General features: G+C 36.2%; 3 protein-coding genes and 1 pseudogene across 3 annotated transcripts; 2 read left to right on the forward strand and 2 right to left on the reverse strand.

Annotated features, from left to right (window-relative positions):
• The window catches only part of LOC133791268 (uncharacterized), a 162,151-nt pseudogene that overhangs the window by 124,397 nt on the left and 25,456 nt on the right, over positions 1-12,298 (reverse strand).
• On the forward strand, positions 563-2,618 carry LOC133789381 (pentatricopeptide repeat-containing protein At2g29760, chloroplastic-like). Its single transcript, XM_062227225.1, has one exon. It carries the CDS (start codon positions 948-950, stop codon positions 2,490-2,492), a length of 1,545 nt encoding a protein of 514 aa, XP_062083209.1. The 5' UTR covers positions 563-947; the 3' UTR covers positions 2,493-2,618.
• On the forward strand, positions 4,719-8,638 carry LOC133790438 (uncharacterized). The gene is made up of 10 exons (XM_062228079.1): positions 4,719-5,178; positions 5,418-5,492; positions 5,629-5,682; positions 6,046-6,124; positions 6,207-6,334; positions 6,577-6,660; positions 6,931-7,014; positions 7,382-7,533; positions 7,650-7,800; positions 8,031-8,638. The coding sequence occupies exons 1-10, from the start codon at positions 4,819-4,821 to the stop codon at positions 8,466-8,468; spliced, it is 1,605 nt and encodes a 534-aa protein (XP_062084063.1). The 5' UTR covers positions 4,719-4,818; the 3' UTR covers positions 8,469-8,638.
• LOC133790441 (pentatricopeptide repeat-containing protein At5g15300-like) lies at positions 9,555-11,908 on the reverse strand. The gene has a single exon (XM_062228081.1). It carries the CDS (start codon positions 11,691-11,693, stop codon positions 10,101-10,103), a length of 1,593 nt encoding a protein of 530 aa, XP_062084065.1. The 5' UTR covers positions 11,694-11,908; the 3' UTR covers positions 9,555-10,100.

The raw sequence follows: 12,298 nt of genomic DNA on the forward strand, positions 1-12,298 counted from the left end.
CAAATGAGTATGAAATAGTCATTTGTTTGTTCACTTTTGATGATAGGAAAATAAAAAGAAGAGCAATGGGGTAATGGGGATTTTTCTTTTCTTTTCATTTTTCTGATCATTTAGATACTTTTTAGAGGCTCTTTGGCTTTGTCTATTTGGTAATGGGACCCTATTGAACCCCCTCTCTATAAGAACCATGTGCTTAGTTTTTATAGCATGTATCATTACAATTTGTACATTTTCAATTTAGACATAGAAATATGCAGAAATTTATACCTTTCTTGGAGTCAATATGTCCTTGCAAAAGCAACCCAGTCATCCTTAAATAATGTATTTTTGATGAGAAAACCAAGTCACACTTGAACTCTACAAAGAAAAATGATACTAGAGAATTGTAAATTCATAGTTTAAACACAATATATCTATCTACCAAACAAAAGAATAGGCTTTGATATAATTCATCAAATGTGTTTGTTATGATCTAAAAAGTATTGGGTATTTTTCTTTTTCCTTCATATCTAAGGGATTAAGAAACATCTAATCAGATGTAATTGGCAACTTACCATTTTTCTCAAAGAGTACTGGTTCTTTTTTCTCTGAGCTTTCCCCCTTTTTCTCCAAAAGTTGTTTTGACAATTTGCAATGATCTCTGATTCTCATTGGCTTTGCCTCCATTCTCCTCCAAACATGCATCTATACATAAACCCAAACTCATAATTTGACAATTTTGTCATGAAAAGATGTTTCAATTTCAACCCAACAAATTTCCAGGAGACCCAATTATGAGTTCTCAGCTGCAAACCCATTTGAGCAAACATTGGTTCAAATCAACCCATTAGGCCATTAATTCTTGACCAACCTATGTTTATATATATATATATATAGATATATATGTCATTTTCTTCTGTTGTTGTGGTTGCTGTAAACAAGTCAATTAACAACCAAACATCCATGCCATGACACCAAAGTTCAGAGTTTCATCTCTAACTCACAAGACACTAAACCAAATTCTTACCCAACTTATCATAAACCCTAAACCTCACAACTTAAACCCATTGCTAGGGTCATTGATAAACTCCACCATCCCTGAAAATGCACTGTTCATGTACAACCAAATGCTTTACTACCCAACTTCTCATAACCACTACACTTTCACATATGCCCTCAAGGCATGTGCTTTGCTAAAGGCTCACCAAAAGGGGCTTGAAATCCATGCCCGTGTTTTGAAATGTGGTCACTTTTATGATGTTTTCATCCAAAACTCGTTGCTGCATTTTTACATACATAAAAACGACATTGTCTCTGCTTCCAAAATCTTTTGTTCGATACGTTTTCCGAATGTTGTTTCGTGGACTTTGATCATTTCAGGGCTTTGTAAATGTGGTTTTGAAGAGGAAGCCATTGTTAAGTTCTTGTCTATGGATGTGGAGCCTAACTCTTTTACACTTGTTAGTGTTATGTCTGCTTGTTCTAGTCTAAGAGCTTTGAAGCTTGGTAAAGCAGTTCATGGTTATAGTTTAAGGAACTTGAGTGAACATAACATTATTTTGGATAATGCAATTCTGGATTTTTACACGAGTTGTGGGTGTTTGGTTAATGCAAACAACTTGTTTGATAAAATGCCTAAAAGAGATGTTTTTTCTTGGACTACACTAATAGGTGGCTATGCACAGACAGGGCTTTGTGATGAAGCCGCCACACTCTTCCAACAAATGGTTGAAGGTGATGAGGCTAAGCCTAACCAGGTCACCATTGTCAACCTATTGTCAGCTTGTTCATCCGTTGGTGCTTTGAATTTAGGAGAATGGATACATACCTATATCAATGGTCAACCTGATCTTGTAATAAGTGGTAATGTGGGAAATGCTTTAATCAACATGTATGTCAAATGTAGCCATCTGGGTATGGCCTTCCAAGTTTTCAACACCCTTAAAAGCAAGGACACTATTTCATGGAGTACAATGATAAGTGGCATGGCCATGAATGGCCATGGCAACCAAGTACTGCAACTCTTTTCACTCATGATAGTTCATGGAGTTCCTCCTGATGGTGTCACCTTTGTCAGCTTGTTATCGGCCTGCAGCCATGTTGGGCTCGTCGACAAAGGGTTGATGTTCTTCAACGCCATGAAAAATGTTTATGGAATCGAACCTCGAGTTCAGCACTATGCTTGTGTGGTTGACATGTATGGCCGAGCAGGGCTGTTGGAGGCTGCGGAGGATTTCATTAGAGGAATGCCAATTGAAGCAGATGCTGCAGTTTGGGGGGCTTTGCTTAATGCTTGTAGAATCCATGGAAACGATGAGATGTTTGAAAGAATCAAAGGATGCCTTGTTGATGATGGAGTGAACATTGGAACTCTTGCTTTGTTATCCAATGCTTATGCTAGCTCTCATAGATGGGATGATGCTCATAAGGTTCGTGATGAGATGAGATGGTTGGGAGAGAAGAAAATGGCAGGGTGTAGCTGGATTGAGGTCAATCACAATCAGCAGCCATAGAAAGCACAATTTTTTAATGTAAAAATGCTAAGCATAGTTAGAACACTTCTATGTTCTGTTGTATATGGGTACAATTCTTTGAGAAAAGTTAACACAAAATGCAGAAATCGACTTCAGTTTAGTTGACTTAAACACAGAAACATCAAATTTTGTGTGGAAAGCTTATCATGAATAGAGTAATATTACAAATAAACATAACCAATATCATACTGACCCAATATAGCTCATTCAAGCAATCATAAAGATAATCAAATTTATCAACAGAAAAAAAAGCCAAATATCATGACTCACTCAGTATAGCCTCCACATCAAATAAAAACAACTGAAAAACAGCTATTTTTTTCTCAATAAAATAAAATTGATGATGTCCTCACGCACAATAACAAACCCCAAATCTCAATGGGAAATTTGGGTAATTATGCATTAAATGGGGTCCCATAACAAAATTATCTTAGCCTATGTATACATTACCCTTTTATGCTAGTATTCCCCTTGTTTTCTAAAATGCCCATAACATATCAAAGGAACCTCTCTTTTCTGATTTTGTATGCTCTCTCTCTCACCCCCAAGCTCACCCAAGCTCCCACTTCTTCTATGTCCAAGATATCACTTAAAAAAACAAGGCAACCATCAAGATTGAATCGATCCCTCTTTGTTTTGAGGTTGTGTTTTGGGCAAGATTGATTCCTATCAAGACAAAATAACCTTTGGGTTTTGGATCTAGAGGCCAAAAAATTATGGGTAAATATATTTTCTTTAAATGTAGTGAGTAAATTTGTTTATTTACATTGTTTTAACTATTTCGAATAGATTTGTGTATGCTTTTGGAGTTTTTTTTTTAATGTTTCACGGTCGGATTAGATCTGAGCTTTTATGCGTTCTTTGTCTGCCTTAACGAGTTTCGATGAAACTCGACATGCCTCGATGCACCTCGACTTGCCTCGATGGCAGTTAGGAATAGACCACCTCGACTAGCATCGATTGTCCTCGATGGACCTCGATAGGTACTCGAACTATCCCATAGATGACCACCTAGACTATCCTCGACGGTCTTATCTAAAGGTACAATAAGGTCAGGCATCTGAAAAGAAAAAAAATTGTTAATAATACATTTTTAAGCAATTTGGTAACCATCAAGACCTGTCAAAGTCCATCAAGTTATCACAAATTCTAAGACTATCAATTTAATCAAGCCCTGACGAGGCATATCGATGCACAAATTCAATCAAATTTAATTTAAAAGCAATCTGGTAGTCATTGAGGTATATCAAGGCTCATTGAGGCTTGTCGAGGAACTTAACTCCCACAATTCCTAATTTTTCCAATTTATGTCGAGGCATGTCGAGACACGTTCAAATTATATAACTATCTAGGTCTATCGAGACCTATCGAGGCCCATCGAGGTACCACCAACATTAAGTTTTTTTCTAGTTACATCAAAATCTGCTGAAGTACTTAAACTTCTACAATACCCAATTTTTCCAATTTAAATCGAAGCATGTCGAGGTATTCGTTGAGCCCTATCGAGGTCAATAAAAAACTCGAAAAAAAAAACCCAAATTTCTTCATTCCCCAGTTCCGATCTATCCTATGGACAAAAAATTAAAAAATAAACCAGGCCCAAAAAATTTATTGCTGAATAAACAAGTAAATTCCTCGCCTTTGCCTACTTCGGGGTTGTTTCATTGATCTATGGGGTTTTCTCGCCTACCCGCCCACCCGCCCACCCTGGTCGTCTCCTCCGACAAGATTTCTTGCCACTAATGCGCGGTCGTGATCGTGGAAGACAATGCCCACAGATTCCCTTGGGTTCCAACAATGAATGTGAAGGGCGAGTGAAGGATCTTGGGGAATTTGATATCGGGACCAGAGATTGAGGAAGAGAATAGAGAAAGTCCGAGAAAGTAAAGAGAGAAAGTGGGAAATAAATGTCAAGGATATTTTTGAAACTAAGGCAGATAATGAGATCAAATTGACATGTGTATAATGAGTATGATATTTTTATTACAAGACACCATTTAAGGCATAAATACCCAAATTTTCCGTCTCATAAACATCTAAAACTACAATTTTCACACGAACAAAAGCAATTTTTTTTTGCAGAAGTTGTTACAAGTTACAACATTATTACTCAATACATCGCTATTCTTTCCCCAAAAGAATATTTTTTTTGGGAAGTAGATATAATAAATTTATAACCTTGACCCCAAAGCTTGTCTTTATAATAAATTTACTTGGGCTTGCTGGGTCATCTAGCTCAAAGCCTCAAAGTGCCCAGTTTTCAGTTTTAGCCAAACTCTCTTATCCACACTGGGAATTGTCAAAAATGGGGAGATTGAGACTGATGAGAGTCATGGCAATGCCTTCTTCTTGTTCTCTAATTCAACCCCACCACTTCGTCTCTATCCCTCTTAAACCCCGAGCTCTCTTCCCTTCAAAACTCTATGTTTCAATCATCTTCGCGAGAGCCTTGTCTGTTTCCGCCTCAGCCGCACAGCCTCAAACCCCTCATTATTTGAAGAGCTTTGATGGTGATATTCAACCATACTTGCGCTGCACCATGCCTCATAAACATCTCAAAGTCGCCGTTCTGCTCAGTGGCGGTGTCGACAGCAGCGTTGCTCTTCGCCTCCTCCACGCCGCCGGACACTCCTGCACCGCCTTCTATCTTAAAATTTGGTTCCAAGTACATTACTTTGCCATTTTGCTTTGATAGATTTCTATGCTTTTTTAGGTATATCCAATTTTGGCAATTGTATGGATGAATATGATTACTTGGGCTTGCTCTGGTCTCAAAATGTAAAATTTTTATCTGGGTCAACAAAAATGTGGGAAAGTTTATTAGATTATGTAAAGAAACCTTATGCTAATGTTTATTTGTGAGTTGTTTTGAGCTAGAGAAGGCTAATGGGTGGTCTTATGTAGGAAGATTTTGAGAACTTTTGGTCGGAATGCCCATGGGAAGAGGATTTGAAGTATGCAAAAGCTGTTTGTAATCAGGTCTGTTTCTGTAATCTGCTACTGTATGAATGATTTTCATTGGAAGCTTGTTTTGCTTGCTTTTTACTAGTTTCATCGACATACGAGTCTTGCAAAAGATATACATTATTATGGAAACTGGCATTTTCTTTTTCAGATTGAAGTGCCACTAGAAGTTGTGCACCTGACTGATGAATATTGGAAGAACGTGGTACGCCAGCTCTTCTTTGTTGATTTTTTTTTTAAAATCAAGTTTTATAAGTTCTTAATTCCCTCCATCTGCATACATACAAATATATATTATATATATATATATATGAATATAATACATATGAAGTATGAACACATGATCTCATCCATGCATGTAATGCCTCTCCCTTCTTGGATTTTAAAAGAACGAGGTCTTGTTTCATGACTTCATCCTTTAAGGAGTTCTTCCTACTGAAAATATTACTGGATTAAAGGAAGTTGGATGTTCCATTTTCTGAACTAGTTCAATTATAATCTTAACATAAACTATAACAGTTTCCCTGCCTGGAAAATAATTGAAAATATTGTCATTTCCATGCTTCAGGTCTCCTACATTATTGACGAGTATCGCTGTGGCCGTACCCCTAATCCAGATGTTCTATGCAATACAAGAATAAAGTTTGGTATGTGGTGAATAGAACTTTAAGAATGTTATGTTTTAATCTTTATGATTCAAACATTGTTTTAAGGTAAGCTATTTCTCAGGTGCATTCATGGATGCCATCAAAAGTATGGACTTTGATTATGTTGCTTCTGGACATTATGCAAAAGTTGTCCACTCATGTACAAATCAAATGGATGATAATTCTGTTTTAGAATTATCACAGGACATGGTACTTATGCAATAACATAATTGCTGAATTCTGACTTCTGTGCATCTGTTCCTTAGTTATGGTCACATTTTGTTATGCTAGATGCATTTATGGAATCTATTCTTGCTCATGTTAGGAAGGAATCTGTTTCAATTTTCAGAATTTACATGTTGTGATGATTCTTTTGACATGTTTCTAGCACAAACCTTTTTTTTAATGGATCATAGCACTAACTCTTGATATCCTTAACTTCTACATTTTAGGTGAAGGATCAGACATACTTTCTTTCACATCTTTCTCAGGCGCAGCTCAAGCGACTAATTTTCCCACTTGGTTGTATCTCAAAGGTTAGGGGCTAGTTTTATTTGTATGGCTTCTTTCTGCTAGATTCTTTATTAAAACAATTTCATTCATTGTTATCCAATTCAACAAAAACATAAGCAACATCTCTTATTATCTTGCATTTCAATAAAAGAGTGTCATTAGCTGCAAGAAAAACATACTGTTGAGTTCAGAATTCGAACATCAAGAAAGTTCACTTATGTGATTTTTTTTCATTGCTGGACTCCTGCATTAATCTTTATGTTTTTTTTCCTTTGTGTAAATTTCGTATACAGGAAGAAGTTCGGAAGCTTGCCACACAATTTGATCTGCCTAACAAAGTAAGAAAAGATTCACAAGGAATATGCTTTCTCGGAAAGGTATGCTGTGCATCTCTTCCTATCTTACTTGTCTTTAAAATTCATTATTTCACAAATGTTTTAGAATGGCTGCACCTCTGGTTTATTTTCCCTTGACTGTCTACATTTTTGTTAGTTAGCTTGGATTAGAAACAAAAATTGTTGAACATCTTTGAGCCCTTGATTCGCTAGTTTAATATCTAACGTTATTTGCTTCCCAATCCGAACACCTTTCTCTGATTTAGATAGATGCCAAAGACTGGAAACTTGAATCTAGAATGATATTTTACTTGATCTCTCTCTAGTGTGCCAAGCTGAATTTGTTTGGTAAGCATCAATGGTGAGTTAATGCAATGTTAACTTTTTCTCTCTTTTTTTATTTCTTTAGATAAAGTTCAGTGAATTTGTCGCCAGACACATAGGGGAGGAGGAAGGTGTCATATTAGAAGCTGAAACAGGTGATTTTCTTGGAAAGCATCGGGGTTTCTGGTTTTATACAATTGGTCAACGTCAAGGTTTACGCCTACCTGGTGGACCCTGGTATGTTTTTGAGTTTCAATTACTGAATCATCCATAAGTTTATTATTATCTAGTGAGATACTTCTGTAAAATGTCATTGTATTTCTGCCAATATCTATTTGCTTTTCCTTGTTCAGGTATGTTGTTGAGAAGGATGTTAAAAACAACGTAGTTTTTGCATCAAGAAACTACTTTTCAATTGACAAAAGAAGGCGCATTTTTCGGGTTGGCTCCTTAAGGTGGCTGAGCAGGCTTGGCACAGATCAAACCTGTCATCTGCAGTGCAAGGTAGAGAAACCAATTACTGGTGCATTTTATTGCCTTTTATTTAATTAATTTCGACATGGCCAATATTATTTTCTTGCTAGCTATTTTGACTGAAATTTAATTGAAGATTAATCTCTCTGGAATAGTTATTACCAATCTAGTACTATTCAAATCGAAACTCTTTGAGAAACTATATTCTTGTACACATGCATGCAAGCAATAAAATATACTTGTTTGTATAACTGTTTCAGGTCAGACATGGCCCTGGTTTTTACAATTGTAGCTTAACCATGGAATCGGGTGAAGATGGCCATGAAGATGTTGCAGTTGTACAGTTATCTGAAGATGATCAAGGCTTGGCAGCTGGACAGTTCGCTGCCTTTTACCAAGGAAAGACCTGCTTGGGTTCCGGTGTAATTTTGGAGTCTTGGGATGACAAGGGCTTTCCTGTATGTGCCAAAGCTCTCGAAATTGCAAGAATGGAAGACAAGTCACTGCTCGGAAAACCCGTAAAGATAAAAGTCAAGCCCGATTGTCCTCCCTTGGAGCTTGATCAGGAAGGTGGTACAAAGCTTAATAAGGAGCAGAGAAGTTCCCATATTGCTGCAGCCAAACGAGGCAGGCTGCCGATATTCCCTCCTATCAAGTGGCTGCAACAATTTAGAGATAACTGGTTTAGGATATTCTAACTTGTGCCAAGAAGTGCATACATGTAGCTTAGATTTATATAGCTGGAACAATCCTAGAAATGAAAATTAGATATGGACCTTTGTTCTTCTAAGTGGTCCTCAATTGATGTATAGTCATTTTGAAAGTTTATTATTACTTCATTTTGTTATTGCCTACAATTTTTCTCACATGATTATGTTACCACTACAATAAGCTGAGTTTAAATTGCAATTCTTTTACCGCGTTTACTTAAAGTTTCTATCTTTTCAAATTGTTCTGATTCTTGCCAAGTTTTCAATGACGCTTTCTCTGTTTAAGCCTCCAACTAAGAAGATGACCCTTTTATTTTCTTTCCATTCAAAGATTGTTCAATAAATAACTAAATAAGGGTATGATTGGTAGTTGATTTGGAAATGATTTTATGATTTTGAAAACTCAAACTTTGTGGGACCTACTAAAATATTTGATTGATATATTATTTTTGAAAACTATATCCTAATCAGAATTCTAATTTTGTGTTATAATTTAGAAAACAATGATTTTGCGTTTTTTCTGTTTTGTGATTTTTTTTTTCCAAAAACTAAAATCAAAATCAGGATTTATTTGTTCTTTCTACTTCTATCCTCTGTATCATTGCTTGGATTTTTTTTTTTTGCCAATTTTTATGACTTGAGTATGTTCCCACTAGTAATAAAGTGTTTATGAAACATTTTATGACATTATGCCAAATTCAAAAATAAGTTGTGCTGGTATTTTTATAGATGATAATGCAATATTGTTATTAATTTAATCAATAACTATTATTAAATTTTAATTCATCAATATAATTAAATTTTACTTAATTAAATCTATTGATAAATCAAAATTTAATATTATACAACTTATGTATATAAAATTAAAATAATATTCAAATTCAATTGCTCCAATCACGTATTCAGTTTATGTTATATTTTCAAATTTAATATCAATCACAGATTAAATTTTTTAAAACTCAAAAACAGTTTACTAACCAATCACATTTTCAGAAACATAATTTTAGTCACTAAATTCAGATTTTCATTTCAGGATCTCACTTTTTAAAAATATAGTTTTCTAATCGCAAACCAGACCCTAAATGTTTGGGGTTTTATAAATCGAATAACAACTGTTAAAAGGTATACCTTATTTGGTTCACACTTTACATAAACAAAGCATATCCTCTTCGATCTCAAATTGCATTGTCTAGAGAAAGGAAAAGGAATAAACATTTTTACATTTGATTTTCTACTAAAATATCATATATGATTCCATCTTAATTAGGAGACCAGCTTGATCGTAATAAAACAGAATCCATGCATTGTATCAAGTCCACCCTTATCTTTATTTAGTCACTATCCCAAAACTTGCCAAGCTTATCATACTCTTCAATCTCATTCCACTTGTTCCAGCCATTTTCCATCTCCGCAGCTTCATTGCTCACTGATATATAGATTCTATACACTGGTTCAGTATGTTGGCCAAAACATCAGGCTGCAGTAGCATCTCTCTCTCTCCCTTTCAACGTTTGTGTTCACAGTATAGTAAATCAAGTTTACAGATTGCTAAGTAGGTGTGAAAGAGGTAAAGGCCAAGGAACTTACCAAAAAGTTACTAAAATCCATTTCTTGTTCATTTCATATCTCATTCTCTATATGGCTGTAGCCAAGTATCTTCACAACCCCGGAACTAACCATTTCATTTCTCAGTCGCTCAACATCATCCCATCTTTCGGCTTCAGCGTAAATGTTCGATAGCAAAACATAATCTGCATCCTTAAGAGGCTCCAACCCAGCAAGCTGCTGGAAGCATTTCTCAGCTAAGTCCACGTTTCTGTGCACCATACAAGCACCGAGCAAAGTTCTCCACATTACCGAGCTTGTTTCCCAAGACCTGGTTTTAATCATCTCATAAGCTTCATATAGAAATCCCCATCGGCTTAGAAGATCAACCATACAACCGTAATGCTTGATATCGGGCTTAATATTATACTGTTGGAACATACGGTCAAAATACTGGCGTCCTTCTTCCACCAAACCCTTATGGCGGCAAGCAATTAAAACACCAATGAATGTAACTCGATTAGGCCTAACTTCATCACGTCTGTTTTCCATTTCCGAAAATAGTTCCAAAGCCTCCTCAGAGCCACCATGGACGGCTAAACCAACAATCATAGCATTCCAGCAGCTTACAGGTTTCATTTTTAGCTCATTGAATACTTCCCAAGCTGAATTCAACTTCCCACATTTTGCGTACATATCAACCAGAGCATTACCAAGGTATCCTTCAATCTTGTAGCGTTTTTTTACCAATGATTCATGGATTTCTGTACCAATATCCAATGCGCCTGTTTCAGCACAAGCACCCAAAATCGATATCAGTGTTACTTCTGTAGCTTCCACTTTGGACACTTGCATTTCACGGAAGAGATTTAACGCCCCATCATAGTCTTTGGCCTGAACATTAGCAGCAATTATGGAGTTCCAAGAAACAGCATCCCTTTCAGGCATCTCTTGAAACAACTCTTTTGCAGCCTCGATCTTCCCCAACCTAACATTCCTCGATAACAAAGTGTTCCAAGAAACCACATTCTTCTGAGGCATTAAAGCAAACAGGTAATCCGCCGAGTTGAAATCATTGAGTTGATCATAAGCCGATATCATGATGTTCCAAGAAGCAACACTTCTGTCAGTCATTTCATCAAACACCTGGCGTGCAACACCCACGTGCCCACATTGCGAATAAGCAAAAACCAAAGAATTCAAAACATTTGAATAACGATCAAACCCCAATTTCAAAACCCGGCAGTGAATTTCAGTTCCCTTTCGAACGATCTCAAAACCACAATCTTCTTCGAACCATTTCAGTGTTCTCGAGCAAGCCCTGAGAGCAAAATTAAAGGTGAAATTATCCGACCCAAGATTCAGTTTTTGCATACGATTATAAATACACAAAGCTCTAATTGGAAAAACGCTTCTGGAGTAAGCTCTAATCATGGTATTACATACGAATGGATCATTCATGGTGGTTTCTTCGAACAGCGACTGAGCATGAGCGAGACAGCCCCACGACGACACGGAAGTCAGGGAGATGAGCTTGGCGATCAATGGAGAGTAATTGACTTGACCTGTTTTGGCGATGAAAGCTTGCACCTGTTCAACATCTTTCATGGAAGATATTCGGTGAACAAGCCGAACAAGCTTGGTCTCTAAGGCTCTCTGCTTCTCCATGAACAGAGCTTTGGATCAGAAAGATGAGAGCTTTGATCACTTTCTTCTTCTTCTTCTTCTTAAACCCCATTTTCCCTCTGGCTCGATGAGCATGTCGTCTTCTTCTTCTTCTTAAACCCCATAGTACTTCTGATCTCATCAATCTCAAAAAGTAAAACGACAGAAATCTAAGAAAACGACAGTATTTGGCAATCTAAGAAGTCCCTCGTACAAAAGTTTCACCTTTCAACGTCTTGATTTTTTTAAACAACAACAATATGTGTTTGTATATATTATGTCATTTTTTAGTTGATAAGCTTACTATTGTTTTATTTTTTTTCTTTTGAGATAATCGTTCTTTTGCATTGTCGCCCTTTTTCCAGATTATTGTCGTTTTTCTTCATTAATGTCGTATTTCTTCCATTAAAAAATGACTGTCGTTTCCAAAAACTTTTGTCGTTGTAAATCATTGTCTTTTTTCGATATTACTGTGTTTTTCCTTATTAATCTCATTTTCCTCCCTTAAAAAATTATTGTCGTTTTCCAGATTATTGTAGTTTCCCCTTATTAATGTCGTTTTTCTTATTAATGTCGTTTTTCCTCCCTTAAAAAAATATATGCCGTTT

The sequence above is a fragment of the Humulus lupulus genome, chromosome 7 (assembly GCF_963169125.1).
Source record: "Humulus lupulus chromosome 7, drHumLupu1.1, whole genome shotgun sequence".
Lineage (NCBI taxonomy): Eukaryota > Viridiplantae > Streptophyta > Magnoliopsida > Rosales > Cannabaceae > Humulus > Humulus lupulus.